Genomic DNA, 13,231 nt, shown 5'->3' with positions numbered 1-13,231 from the left:
ATACTCTACAGATGTTTACTTCATCCCAATTACAAGCAATATAAACAGCATATATATGGTTAATATTTGCCCTTTACCTTTATTACATCACATTTTTTAATGAAAGTGCTACTCGTTTTTTGTTGTTTTTTAATAAAATGTAATAAAAAAAGAAAATCAAATAATCAAATAATCAAGTTATGAGTGGGAAAAAATCAACAAATTTACAAGGAAGCAATGTTTTTCAAAACTATTGATGTTTATGAATATGGGTCCCACAGACAACAACATACAAGGGTTAAACTTTTAAACTTTCCAATTTATATTCTAAATTTTTTAATTCCTATAAAGCTTCTCTGCTACAGTGTTCACTGTTAAACTAATAATATTGTGTTAAACAAAGTGTTAAACTAATAATATAAAATTGAATTAAATTAGTATAGCTCTCAATAACCGTCGTATTATTTTTGCCTTGGTTTTCATGTATTCTGAGGCGTTTGTCTGTGGGCACAGGCGACCAAAACAATTGCGTGACCTGATGAGTTTTTCTGCTCTTCTGCTACAGATCATCCATCTCAAAGATTAAAGTGTTGTGCGGTTTGAGATGCTTTGAGATGAGTTTATTTGAGTTACCATTGGCTTCTTGTCAACTCAACCCAGCATGTACTCTGACCTTTCTCCTAACCTCTCCAGAACTGACACTCGCTCGATGGTTTTTATGGATAGATAGATAGATAGATAGATAGATAGATAGATAGATAGATAGATAGATAGATAGATAGATAGATAGATAGACACCTTAATATTTTAATGCTAGTCAGAATTCTAATATGCTAATTTTTGAATTCAGTAGGTGTTTTTGTCAGGCTGTCAGCTTAAATACTTGGAAGCTGAAAAGGCTTTACATAAAGCTTTAATTTATTCTCTCGTTCTGACTCTCAATCTGAGTGTTTTATAGTTCAGAGGAGAGGAGGAGCAAAATCTCATCTGTACTGCAAACTGTAAAACACTCCAAATGAAAAGAATGCATTAAAGCAGAGGCTGGTGCTTTCAGCTACTCGCAGCAGGCATCAAGCATTCAGCCTTGCACAGTAGAGTGACTAAGTCAGACTTTATCATTCACACCAGTATGAACATATCAGCCTATAGGAGGAAAAACAATTTAAAATGTGATCTTCTTTATCTTTATTATCTTTCTTAGACAGCAATAGATCAACTGGAAATAAAATGAAGACGTTTTCTCGCCTCTTACTGCTTTTTTCATCAGACAAAGATGCCAATAATCTGTCATATGATCCCTTCTGTGATTTAGTAGACATCTCAATGCAATGCACAAGTCACACAAATAAATACTGTAATCATACTAATGTATATTTGGAGAGAACAACAGGGTTAATTTTGGTAATGTTTTTCATATGCTGTTTCACAGTGATGTCATGCTGAAGTGCTTGATTGACTTACACAACAGCCGGTAGTGTTTCAGATATTCTTCATCCCCATTTATGTAAACGAACCTGACAGGAGCTTAGCAAATTATGTAAGATAAGATTAAGATATTAAGTATGGAGGACATAAATGAACAAACAATCCTCAAACTCGTGTCTGTCATAAATTCTTCCATCTTCAAAATAAATGAACTCCATCCATTGTTTCCTCAACCAAAGTATGGTTGGAAATGTGGCTAGTTTGCAGGAAGACACCTAGCTGAAAATACACTGGTAAAAAAATAAATTGCTGCTAATGGGTTTCAGCTACAACTAAGAAAGTACTACTGTAGAGCAGGACCCGCCTCTAGGGGGCAGGGCACGAATGGTTATAGAGGGCATTTAATTGGACAATTAGAAAGATTTGTGAATGTGAATCATTGAAGATTTTTTTGCTCTCTGATACATGATGAAGAATAAAATAAAATAAAAAGGTATGGGGAAACGTATGCTAGCACTAAAGTACACTGTGTGCCCAATATTCTACTACTGAATATAATCTACTATTGAACTTGTAGATATAGTAATACCTGAGTTTATAATATGTATGTTTTATGTGAGCAGGTATAATCTAATGCAGTATTGAAGTATTCACTTTGCAACCAAGAGATAATGTCAAGCTTAGCATTTCTCTCTGTTGTGTTCCCTAAAAACTTTTTTTTGTCTCATCCTCTTTCTCTTTCTCCTGTGGAATATTGTGTGGCACGAATACCCAAAATGAAAGACAAGTCAGAACCCTCATTAAATCTCCTGAGATATCAAAGAGAATCCATTAAGCAAAGATGTTTACGTCTGGAAGGCTACTCCTTGCTGAGAATGAACTGATTAAAAAGTGTAGAGGAAAACATTATCCTGTGTTTGTTAACGGCAAAATGAAACAAATAGAAGATTCAGCACAAGTACAGTATTGTGGGATATGTAGAGAAGAGTGACAAGAGCTAGCTCCCATGAAAATCCATTATTGAAATAAGTATCTGGAGATTATGTGCTTATGCATTGTACTGATTTAAGTAAGGTTAGCATCTAGCTCAAGTGCTTGCTTGTCAAACAATTATCATTAGGCTATGTGCAGATTCTAGTTCTAAGCTTTTCTAAGTTGGTCTTAATGACCTGATACTGTATCTACCTTCACGCTAGTCATGGCTAGTTAATAATGAATGAAACAGCTGAAAACTCTAAACTCTTATCAACAGCTCTACATTACTACAATGAAACCATTTGGTTTAGGTTGTACACTGGTGTCATCATAGACATAAACTGTTACACATGCACACTGGAGCTTTCTCGCCGTGACAGCCAGATTAGGCTCATGATTGCTATTTATTATTTTAAGCCAAGGGATTTTAAGTCTGTACTCTCTTCCAAACAGCAATCAAACTCAACAGAAAAGATGAGCTTTTTCATTCAAACCAAACAGAGCTTATATTTCCCATGTAATTCCTATGTTTGTGTAATTTGTACTTTGATTAGCGAATACTTTACTTTTGTCAATTACATTTAGTTTCTCCTCCAAAAACTTAAGTAAACCTCCTTGTTCATGCTGATTAATCTCCTTATCATATTTCAATTAAGCCTTATGGTATGTTATAGATATGTACCAGTGAAGCACGATTTAGAAAAATTAGCCCCATTGAATATGAATTCTACGGTCAGTTCACTTGTAAATATCTTGACACAATTGTCTACTATATTCTGTGTGAATCTACAGTCTGGGTAAGAAAGAAATCAGCCCCAGCCAATAAAATTCCATTCTGTGTAGTTTTAATTACTAATGGTGGTATTCTTGTTAAAAAGAAAAAGGGTTAACAATCTTATATGTAATAGCAAATGAGAAGATGTGGATGCTAAAAATGTTTTTGTGTGTTTTTTTTTAATAAAAGAAAGGGAGAGGATGTGTGGGATTTGTTTTATTAACTTAGCCAGATTTGCTGGTTCAAGATTGAGAACTCTATTTATCTAGTGGTAATTTTTCTAAAATGTTAGTCACATCTATCTTCTTCACTACATCTGACCTGAAAAGCTTTTTGCTTAATGTTAGCATTAGTGCTTGAATTTTGCCCTCTCACCAAGCTTTATCAATCGATAACCATCAGGAGTGATTTAGAATAACACTGAGCTTTGTTTGTCTTTTAGATGCCATGATATAGTAGGTGGTCCATTATCATAATGTAACCAAATGAGACTTGGACATTCAGTGTGTTTACTTCTACAGGAGGGTGAATGGTAGTGTGAGCAGAGTTCTTCTTAATGTTTCTTCCTCCTTTCATTTCAGGGAGACTTTCCTGTCCATTACTGCATCTTGTGTCCTGATTACAATCTACAGTAAATGTCCATCAGGATTTCTGTAAAGCTGCTTTGGGACTATGTATATTGTAAACTCACTTTTGGAGAATCTCAATCAGCTCTCTAGTTCCCAAGGTTGTGAATCAGTCGATAATGTGCAAACGTGATACTGATGACTTGATTTCTAGCGACATTCTAATTTTCTCATCAGTCATGGCCAAAACCCAAACATATCAGATATTTACGTTGTAGGCTAAAGTAGGATTTTGTAAAGCTACAGCACGATATAAGCTACTTAGATTTGTACTGTAGACAAAGTAGCTTAGACATTGTCCAACATTTTTCAAGCTTCAGAAAATGTCATCTTTCCATTGATGCTCACTGATTTTTGCAGCACATTGTTGTTTTTATTTATTTATGTTTTGTAAATGAATATTGTAGTCACTGGATGGATGTTGTGAATGAGATTTATCTCTTTTTACCAGAGGCCAAAACATAGAATTAGAGCCTGTTTCGAGATGTTCATTAAACTTTTGTGTCATGTCACACTCCACACTGGTGTTTAATGACTTATATGAAAGTAGACACTCAAAAAAACAGAAATAAAAAAAAACATTTTTTTTACATAAATGTTTATATCTACGTATTTGATACTATTCTGCTCTCTGAGATGACCAAAGGACTTACTAATAAGCATCTAAAATGTAAAAATTCTGTACATCACACACTGAAAGTCAACGGTGTCCTGACTAAATGCATGTCAGACTTTATCAGGCAATAAAATAATTGATTCTGTGTTCACTTAAATAATGAGCTGATTGAGATGCAGTCCTGGAAAATCTTGCTAGTCATTGTAATTTTCCTCATGTATTTACTGACGCTGTTGGTGATGGTTTTAGTGCGTTGATGAATGTGTTTTTCTCCACAGGAGGCAGAGTGGCATTGTGATGAGTTCACCAAAGGTGCGTGTTTCAGCCGAGGGAAATCTGAGGTGAGTGTTTCCTCTTGACTCTTGGATCATTGTACATAATTGAGGTTGGAAAATTTGAGGTTCTCGAATTGCATAACAGTCTCTGACCTGGATCAGTTAGTAGGAATTTAGCCAATCATAGGTGTCTATGTAAACAGAAAAGGGTTGTTACTGTACTTGTTTTTCTCCAAGTGCATTTAGCTATTTGTGATTAATCCTACACCAATGGTTCCATATATTAAGAAGAAGGGATTACTATAACGAATAATCATACATTATACAATAATCATATATAATCATACAGTATAGATGAAGTCATATGTATAAATAGCCTATGGGTTAATGTGTTGGATTACTGTTTGGAAGGCCATGGGTTTAAATCCCTGGTCGACCAAGCTGCTGCTTCTTTCTTCTTTTTCCTTCTGAGGGAATCCTTGAAAGTTTTGTACAAACATTGTGTTTTCTCTACAGCACTGATGGCAGTCTTTAGGAAGATTTAACCAGAATTTAGAATATAAGCCTGTTCATATCCTATTTTAGTTAAATTAAGAAAAAACAAACCCCTGTTTAAATTTTGCTGTCCAAACAAAATGGTTTATATTTATATTAATTTATTTCGAAGTAAAAGAAGAAGAAGTATATTCATTAAAGTACTGAGGCTTGTAACCCCTATCTTCTGATCAGGAACCCTTAATCTTTGCACCTTAACTGTTGAACCACTACTGGCTCAAATAAATGTGCATAATTACTTTGATTTTTGTGATGTTAGTATACATACAAACCAATGATATATTTAATCTATATGACATAACAATACTACATTCTGTTCCATACATTTTCAGTACTGATTATTCTATGCAGGGTTGCAGGGAGGTGATCAGGTGATTCGGGGCATATCCTGTTGTGCACAAACGTGTACACACACACTTATTCACACACACTACGGAAGATTTAAAGATACATGTCTTTGGAATGGGGAGGAAACTGGAGCACACAGAGGAAAGCCCTGAAAGGCCTGGAAAAATAGGCAAACTCTGAACACACAGGGTGGAATTCAACCCTCAGCCCTGGGGAGGCGAGGCAAAAATGCTAAGCCACCGTTATTAGAAATAATGCGCTTCTTTAATCAACCTATATTACACTTTTTCTTTGTTTTTTTACACTTTGCATTTCAAAAGTGAAGTCTACGCCTATTAAATGACTCAATTTCATCATATTTTAAATAGACAAAAAAGAAAACAAGAAAATAAATCTATATATAAAATAAAATTCATATAAACCTTTCCTTCTGTTTTTAATGTATCAGTAAAATGAATGGTAATCTCCAGTGTAAGACTCCCATACCCCCACACCATGGTCTCTAGGCAGTTAGACTGTTCAGCTGTGACGTGTTTTTAGTGGCTGACTAAATCAGAACAAATCCCAGAAGCACATTCATGGTTTAAATGATTTCCTTTCTTAAATCTCTTCCTATTTGCAGTGCAAATATGAACTCCCCACACATTAAGCCATGCTAAGCTATGTCAGTTTAACTTTCCTGTCCTGTTCACTTCTCTGCAATGTTCTGTCCTCTTCCCCTGTTATCTCTCCTAATATAAACAATTCTTTTGGAAAAAAAACACACAAAAGCCTTTCCCATGCTCTGGGCTCCTTCTATTTTTACACGTTCTGGCCACTTTAGTAGGAACAATAAATTCCCCAATCAGCCTATCACATGGCAGTAGTGCAATGCATAAAATCATGTACAGTAGATATTGCTCAAGTTCTTCAGTTGATGCTCAGAACAAACATATGAATAGGAAAATGTGATGCTGGTTGTACTATGAGCTGAGTGTTAAAGAAACTGCTGATCTCCTGAGATTTTCGTGCACAAAAGTCTTTACAGTAAACACAGAACGGTGTGAAAAGCAAGAACTACATCAACAAAAAATCCACTTAACACCTTTACTGTGCAGGATGTCGTAAAAGGTGTTCACTGACATATTTGCCTGATGTTCTTGTATTAAAGTCTATTTGAAAACAGGTTCCTACCATAAACATACAGCCTGTGACTCATCACTGGCCTTTATAAAGGCTCTAAAAGCAGACCCACTAAATGAATTTCGAAAGGTTTTAAATGAAAATGTTTCTGCAACTGATTTGAAAAGGTCTGAATAAAAAAAAACCCAACAACATTTAAAGAGAGAAACTTATAACAGTAAACTTAGTGGCATGAAATGAAATACTGGTAAAATGTTTCAAATGATAATTAACTAACAATTTGAAATTCTAACTACATCTCTTTCCAAAATAACTTATTTCGTTTGTAGCAAAAAAACAAAAAACCTTTCAGACAAATGCAGCTAAGCTTTTACACGTTTTAGAGTAATTATTTAAAGTGCGATTTGCCACTTAATTAATTTCTTTGGTCTGTCCGTTTAGCTGAAATGACATTGACCCCCTCGCGCCTAAATAATCATGTTCACCGTTACGCTTTTTTAAGCTTAGCCTTATTTTATGAGCTCCAGGCTAGACAACAAGCCCATGGCACCGTGATAGTTGTATTTTATTTACTGGGATAAGATCATTTACTCATTTAAATGGAATCATCATAGTTTTATATGAAGTTCTTATTATATTTGGCCTTGCTTCTGCTTTGGAGATTGTGTTGATTGTGTTACACACATACCTGCTATTATATTATTAATGTGTAACATATATTATGTCTTGCCTACTGCGTAAGCCTGTAAATGGACTGCGAGTATTTAATATGTAACAGTTTATTCAAACTAAAGAATTCTGCCATATTAAATCACTTGAACTGTTTTAACGTTTTCCGATCTACTAAAACATGTACGATTTTACGATTAGTCTTAATTGAAAATACTTCTTCAGTGTATGAACTTGCCTCGACCTTCAGGGCTTCCAGTGTATTTTAGTAAGTCTCCTGTGGTTTTAGTGGTTTAAGAAGAAGTTAAAGGCCTATAATAAGGGCAGTGCTGACCAACATATGATTGTCATTCAAATTACAAGCTAAGTCACCTTTCCCTGAGTGCTGGTGGTTATGAGTTGTAGTTTGCATGGAATTGTTTTCCATCCAGTCGCTGTATCAGCTGAAACGACTCCGATTAGAAGGATAGACTTTGGCATAATCAGTTCATGTCCTGCCAAGTGTGTGTCAGTGATCGCTTTATGTAACAAATAGGATCCCCCTACTCATTTTCTTTAAAAATAAATAAATAAATAAACTCATAAAATGCGGATTTTACGAGTAATTGTCCGCATCTGTTTCCCTCGGGGCCATCTCATGAAGAGGAGAAGAAGCTTTGATTGATATTAATGCAGTTCAGTCCGCTCCATTTGTTTGTAATGCGCACAGCCGTAGCAGCTACATTATTCCACGAAGTGTAGCGCTTCCTCTCTGTTTTTTCCCCTTTTCTTTTCATAAACATGTCTCATTGTGATGAGTCGAGAACATTAAATCTTCCTTTATTTACACACAGAGAGGAGCACTGCCTCTTGGCTAAATTATGTTAGTGAAAATAAAAAGGAAAAAATGTCTTTTTTTGAAGAGAAGGCTTAAGTTAACGGATCATCATGCAGACCCCCGCAGAAACCCCTCAATCCCTGAAGAAACAAAACACTAAATTAACCCCCTGAAAAGAAGATTTAAGTCACTGGGAAGAGCAAAATTTATGAATTGTGAGCCTATATACTGAATACAGAATACTGTAGTCTAATAGAGGTTCAGCTTGAAAACTCAAAAAAGGTTCAACAGGTTCAGACTGAATACTTAAAAACTATATAGACTCATGTGAAGAATCGTTGTTCTTTTTCTCTACACTAAAACATTTTTTTTCTTAATATAATGGCATTTATGTATTTTAATATATTTCACTTGTCTTGCACTGCCAGGATTGGGGGGGTTTGATTTCCGCTACTGCCCTGTGTGTGTGTGTGTGTGTGTGTGTGTGTGTGTGTGTGTGTGTGTGTGTGTGTGTGTGTGTGTGTGTGTGTGTTTGTGAGAGAGAGAGAGAGAGAGAGAGAGAGAGAGAGAGAGAGAGAGAGAGAGAGAGAGAGAGAGAGAATTTATATGATTGGCATTTCTAAATTGTCTGTAATGTGTGTCCTGTATCCACGGGGAAATATTCTAGTTTCCCTGGGATCCTGTATAGTATAAGAGGTTCAGAAAATGAATGGATGGATGGATGGATGGATGGATGGATGGATGGATGGATGGATGGATGGATGGATGGATGGATGGATGGATGGATGGATTTGTAAAACCCAAAATATCAAAGACCCCAAATGTTATTGTGTACAGAGTATTGCAACTGTAAAAAGTGGACATTTTTTCATGATGTTTTTATAATGAAATATAAAAACATTGACCGTTCATTTTATTAGAGCAATTCCGAGTGTAATAAATGCAGCGTCTCAGATACAGTTGCACACATTTTTTTCAACAGCCCAATAAGTACCATAATTCATGGATACATATACAGAGATCTGAGATGGTATTTAAGAAATTACAATGTAGAGGCCAGTGAAGAATGGATTGTAGACGCAATGGCAATAACAATATATATCGCCCAACAAAAATGTTATCGTGATGTCTGTCTACTGGAGATATGTTGGTCTTATTTGCAGTTATTTGCATTTCCGGGGATTTTTGACCATTGAATTTAATATGCATTAAAATCTTCCATCAGAGAGAAAGGGAAATGAAGTTGTGGTCTGACATAACATATTGGGTGAAGTAGATAAACATGGCAACCCTTATCATTTTAGCTGTTGATCTTCTAAGTAAATAATTTATACTAAGTAGATTAAGATGCCATCTGTTTATTAATGGTGCTTGCAAAACAACATTATTACTATTGTGCCGGACAAAACTTTGGCACGTAACTTGTCCTGCAGCTTTTGTCCTAGACCCATGAATGACGTGTCAAATTGACCAGCTCATTGAGGAGAGGTGTGCTATGACTTTTATAAGCGATCCGAGTACTGGTACTTCCGTTACCGGGTCTCAAAGTGGCCTTTTTTCCCATAAACTCCCATTATAAAATTTGGAGGTTTATAACTCGGCAAGCTTTCGAACTATGTACACCAAACTCGGCCAGCTCCTTTAGGGTGATACTCTGAACAAACTTTTAAAACGGACTGGCCTTCCGGTTGTGTCACATGCTCGTCTCGACTACTCTCTGGGATTTGCCACATGCAAGCACCATTCACATTTTTTTCAGGAAATGTACGTTCTAGTTTTAACTATTATTATATAGAAGCTGTGAAAAGTGGTTTTATTGATTCTTATGATTCTTATGATAAAGAAAATGTAATGACACCACAACAGATGAGTTGTTTAAAAGATGTAAACTTAAAGTAAATGTCTATCATTGCTGTTCCGAACCAGATTTGTTCACTGATGTTTTCCAACATTTTTTATTTCTTTTCACAGGAAGAATGTCAGAATTATATCCGTGTCCTTCTGGTGAATGGAGACAGACTTTTCACTTGTGGCACAAATGCCTTCACTCCAATTTGTACCAATCGCACAGTAAGTATAAATTTTTTTTTTTCCCAACTCAATTTCCTTTGACACGAGCACAGTCTCTTGGTCGTCAGCTTTCTCCCTCATCTAACCATTCTCAAAAAAGAAAAGAAAAATGAACACTGAGGTCTCATCTATATAAGCAGACATAATCAATAAAACATTCAAACTTAGTTTCTCATTTATTTTAAAACCTAATGACCTGTGCTCATGGTGGGTGAACAGATTTTCACTTAAATCTCACTTGAATGTTGATTAAACATGCTTGCTCGTGTTATTCACAAGTAAACACTCATTTAAAGACTTGAATATGATTTTCTATGCAAAAAGCAATTTTGTTTTCTTTACAAAATCTCTGGAGAATTAAACCTTATGCCTGAATGCTTTATCTAGATAATGAGCTTCATGGCAGCTCCTAAAAACAAAGCAGCCCTTCAAAACGTTTGTGGTTTTATTACTGTATGCAGGCGTATTTAGATTTATTGGATGAACTTGAGCTTGACCTTAAGAGACAAGAGATGCTACTGCTGCGTCACAGTAAACGTTAAACACAATGGTGTACAGATTAGATTAGCTATATATTTATTTTTCATAGTAGAAATTCAGGACATTTTTTAAAATGCTTGTATTTTGAAACATTTTGCTTTTTATTTTGTTTTGTTTTTTGTTTTTTTTAACCAAAATTGTCACCCAAATGTACAAATGTAATGTAACAAATGTAACAGCTGAATTGAAGTGACACGCAAAGATTCTGTGCACAAATGTCACACATTGTTTATCCTGCTGTCCAACTGCTTTCATGCATATCACTTGGTCTTGTGGGAATTCTGAGCTTTCAGTAACATGATTACCCATAAATCCACTCGGTCAGAAGTGACAGCTTATTTGCAATGAAGATACTCTTCCTCTCATTGGCTGTTTCAGGGGGTGGCAGATTTGCGAAATTGCTATAAAAAGATGAAAATACCTAGTGCGCTTTGTGTATTTTTGGTGCTCAGTGATTACACCCTTCAGATTAATACCTACTCATGCATGTCTGTGTGAATGTTTCAGACATGTGATTTTATCCCTATCTGTGTGTGTGATCACTTCCAGTATTTTCAAGCATGCTAGATCTTTACACCAATGAACCACATAGTGGTAGTTTGGAAAGTTTGGAATTCAAAACCCAGTACATCCAAGCTGCTACTGTTGGGTTCTTGAGGAAGGCCCTTTCTTGAAAAAGTTGCTCTTCCATATCTTTTGAACTTAAACCTTAATAGTAAAATCCATGTGTAACATATAAAAGATTTTAACAGTTATTGCACTGAAACAGCAAAGTTATGCATAGTTTAAATGCAATCATTATTGCTTGACAATCACATGACACCATGGTAACAGAAGTGAAGCTAATTTAGCGATTTTTTATTTTATTTATTTTTTTTTACAATTTGGAGTTGTGTACACTAAATGGCTAAAGAGATGTGGATACAAAACCATGATATCCACATACTGCATCCACAAAGTTGTAACTGCACAATTGTACACAATTTTCATTCACTAGAACTCAGAGATCCAAACCTGTACTATGATGAGACAAGGTTGGAGTGGAACAACTCAAGTGGTCAGCACAGAGCCTTGACATCAACCTTACTGGACACCTTTGAATTGAACTGGAATGTGGACAACGTGCCAAGACTCATCGCTCGATATCAGTGCCTGACCTCACTAACGCTACTGTGGCTGAATGAACACAAATCCCAACAGCTAGGCTCCAAAATCTAGCCTTACCAGACAAGTACAGGTTTTTATAAAAGCAAAGATGGGATTAAATGTGGAATAAGATGTTCTACAAGCACATATGTGTGACGGTCAGGTCCACATTCAATTGGAGAAACATATGTGTATATTTTCTCTGACCTCTTAGCATGATTTGGAGTTTGATATAGTGTCATAGCATGTCATAATGACCTCAGGTCAAATAAATTCCGTTATCTTGCTGCATCCAAATATCCCTATTACCCTAGTGTACTGTAGGTGAAAAGCAGTACGCCAAAGGAGTATGTCTGAATTCTGAGGCTTATCGTGGAGTATTTCTGCTTCACAATGATAGACGAGTCAACAACGAATGATCAGAAGTGAGAAGTCAACATGAACTTTTGGTCACCACAAGCCAATTTTCCTGCTTTACACTTCCTGCTTTACATTTATGGCATTTAGCAGATGTCATTGTCTAGAACCACTTATATTTTTATCTCATTTTATACAACTGAGCAATTGAGGGTTAAGGGCCTTGCTCAGGGGCACAGCAGTGATAGCTTGGTGAACCTGGGATTCAACCTCTCAACCTTCTTATTGGTAGACCAACAACTTAGACACTAGGCTACCACATCCCCACAGCTACCATGTCTGCTTAAAACCCAAAAACCAAAAGGATCAAGAGGCTTCACTTTCACAGACTGCATTTGCACTGAAAATCAAGATCAAGCTCTTTTTCACTATGGCATCTTTCTGAATTCAGGAACATCTAATATCTAAGTAATATCTTAGTTTTTATAAAACTTCATTAGGTGAGAAATAACCAGATGACCTACAGTTTCCTCATCAATTCTGCAATATGGAACCAATGATCAATATGCTACCCCATAATGCAACAGGACTGGCCAAGTCTGATGCCAATGTCAGCATGACAGATGTTTTATATCCATCACGCTACACAGATGCACTCCTAAAAAAATATATGGTTTTATATAGAACCTAATACAGTTCTATCAATTGCTTCATATATGGAATCAAAAAGTACCCAAATGTTTCATTGACATAGCTAGTAGAGTTCTTTGAATCCAAGTTAGATGTAGTTCATTGATTTTTATTATTATCATCATCATCATCATCATCATCATTTTCAACTCCATCCTCTGCATCCTCTTCTCTCACACCAATTACCTTCATGTCCTCTTTTAACACATCGATTTATCTCCTCTTTGGGCTTCCTTTTAACCTCTT

General features: G+C 35.7%; 1 protein-coding gene across 3 annotated transcripts in view; it reads left to right on the top strand.

Annotated features, from left to right (window-relative positions):
- sema5a (sema domain, seven thrombospondin repeats (type 1 and type 1-like), transmembrane domain (TM) and short cytoplasmic domain, (semaphorin) 5A) overlaps positions 1-13,231 on the top strand; it is a 196,038-nt gene that overhangs the window by 80,774 nt on the left and 102,033 nt on the right. For all 3 annotated transcript variants that reach the window (XR_007139559.1, XM_027169818.2, XM_027169808.2), the window contains exons 5-6: positions 4,675-4,737; positions 10,154-10,252. Coding sequence is in view for 2 of the 3 variants with exons in the window: in XM_027169818.2 (XP_027025619.1) it covers positions 4,675-4,737; positions 10,154-10,252 (162 nt within the window). In the remaining variant the exon portion in view is untranslated. The remainder of the gene's footprint in view (positions 1-4,674; positions 4,738-10,153; positions 10,253-13,231) is intronic.

This window comes from Tachysurus fulvidraco, chromosome 25 (genome assembly GCF_022655615.1).
Source record: "Tachysurus fulvidraco isolate hzauxx_2018 chromosome 25, HZAU_PFXX_2.0, whole genome shotgun sequence".
Lineage (NCBI taxonomy): Eukaryota > Metazoa > Chordata > Actinopteri > Siluriformes > Bagridae > Tachysurus > Tachysurus fulvidraco.
Note: the sequence above shows the minus strand (reverse complement) of the source record. Positions and strands in the feature narration are given on the sequence as shown.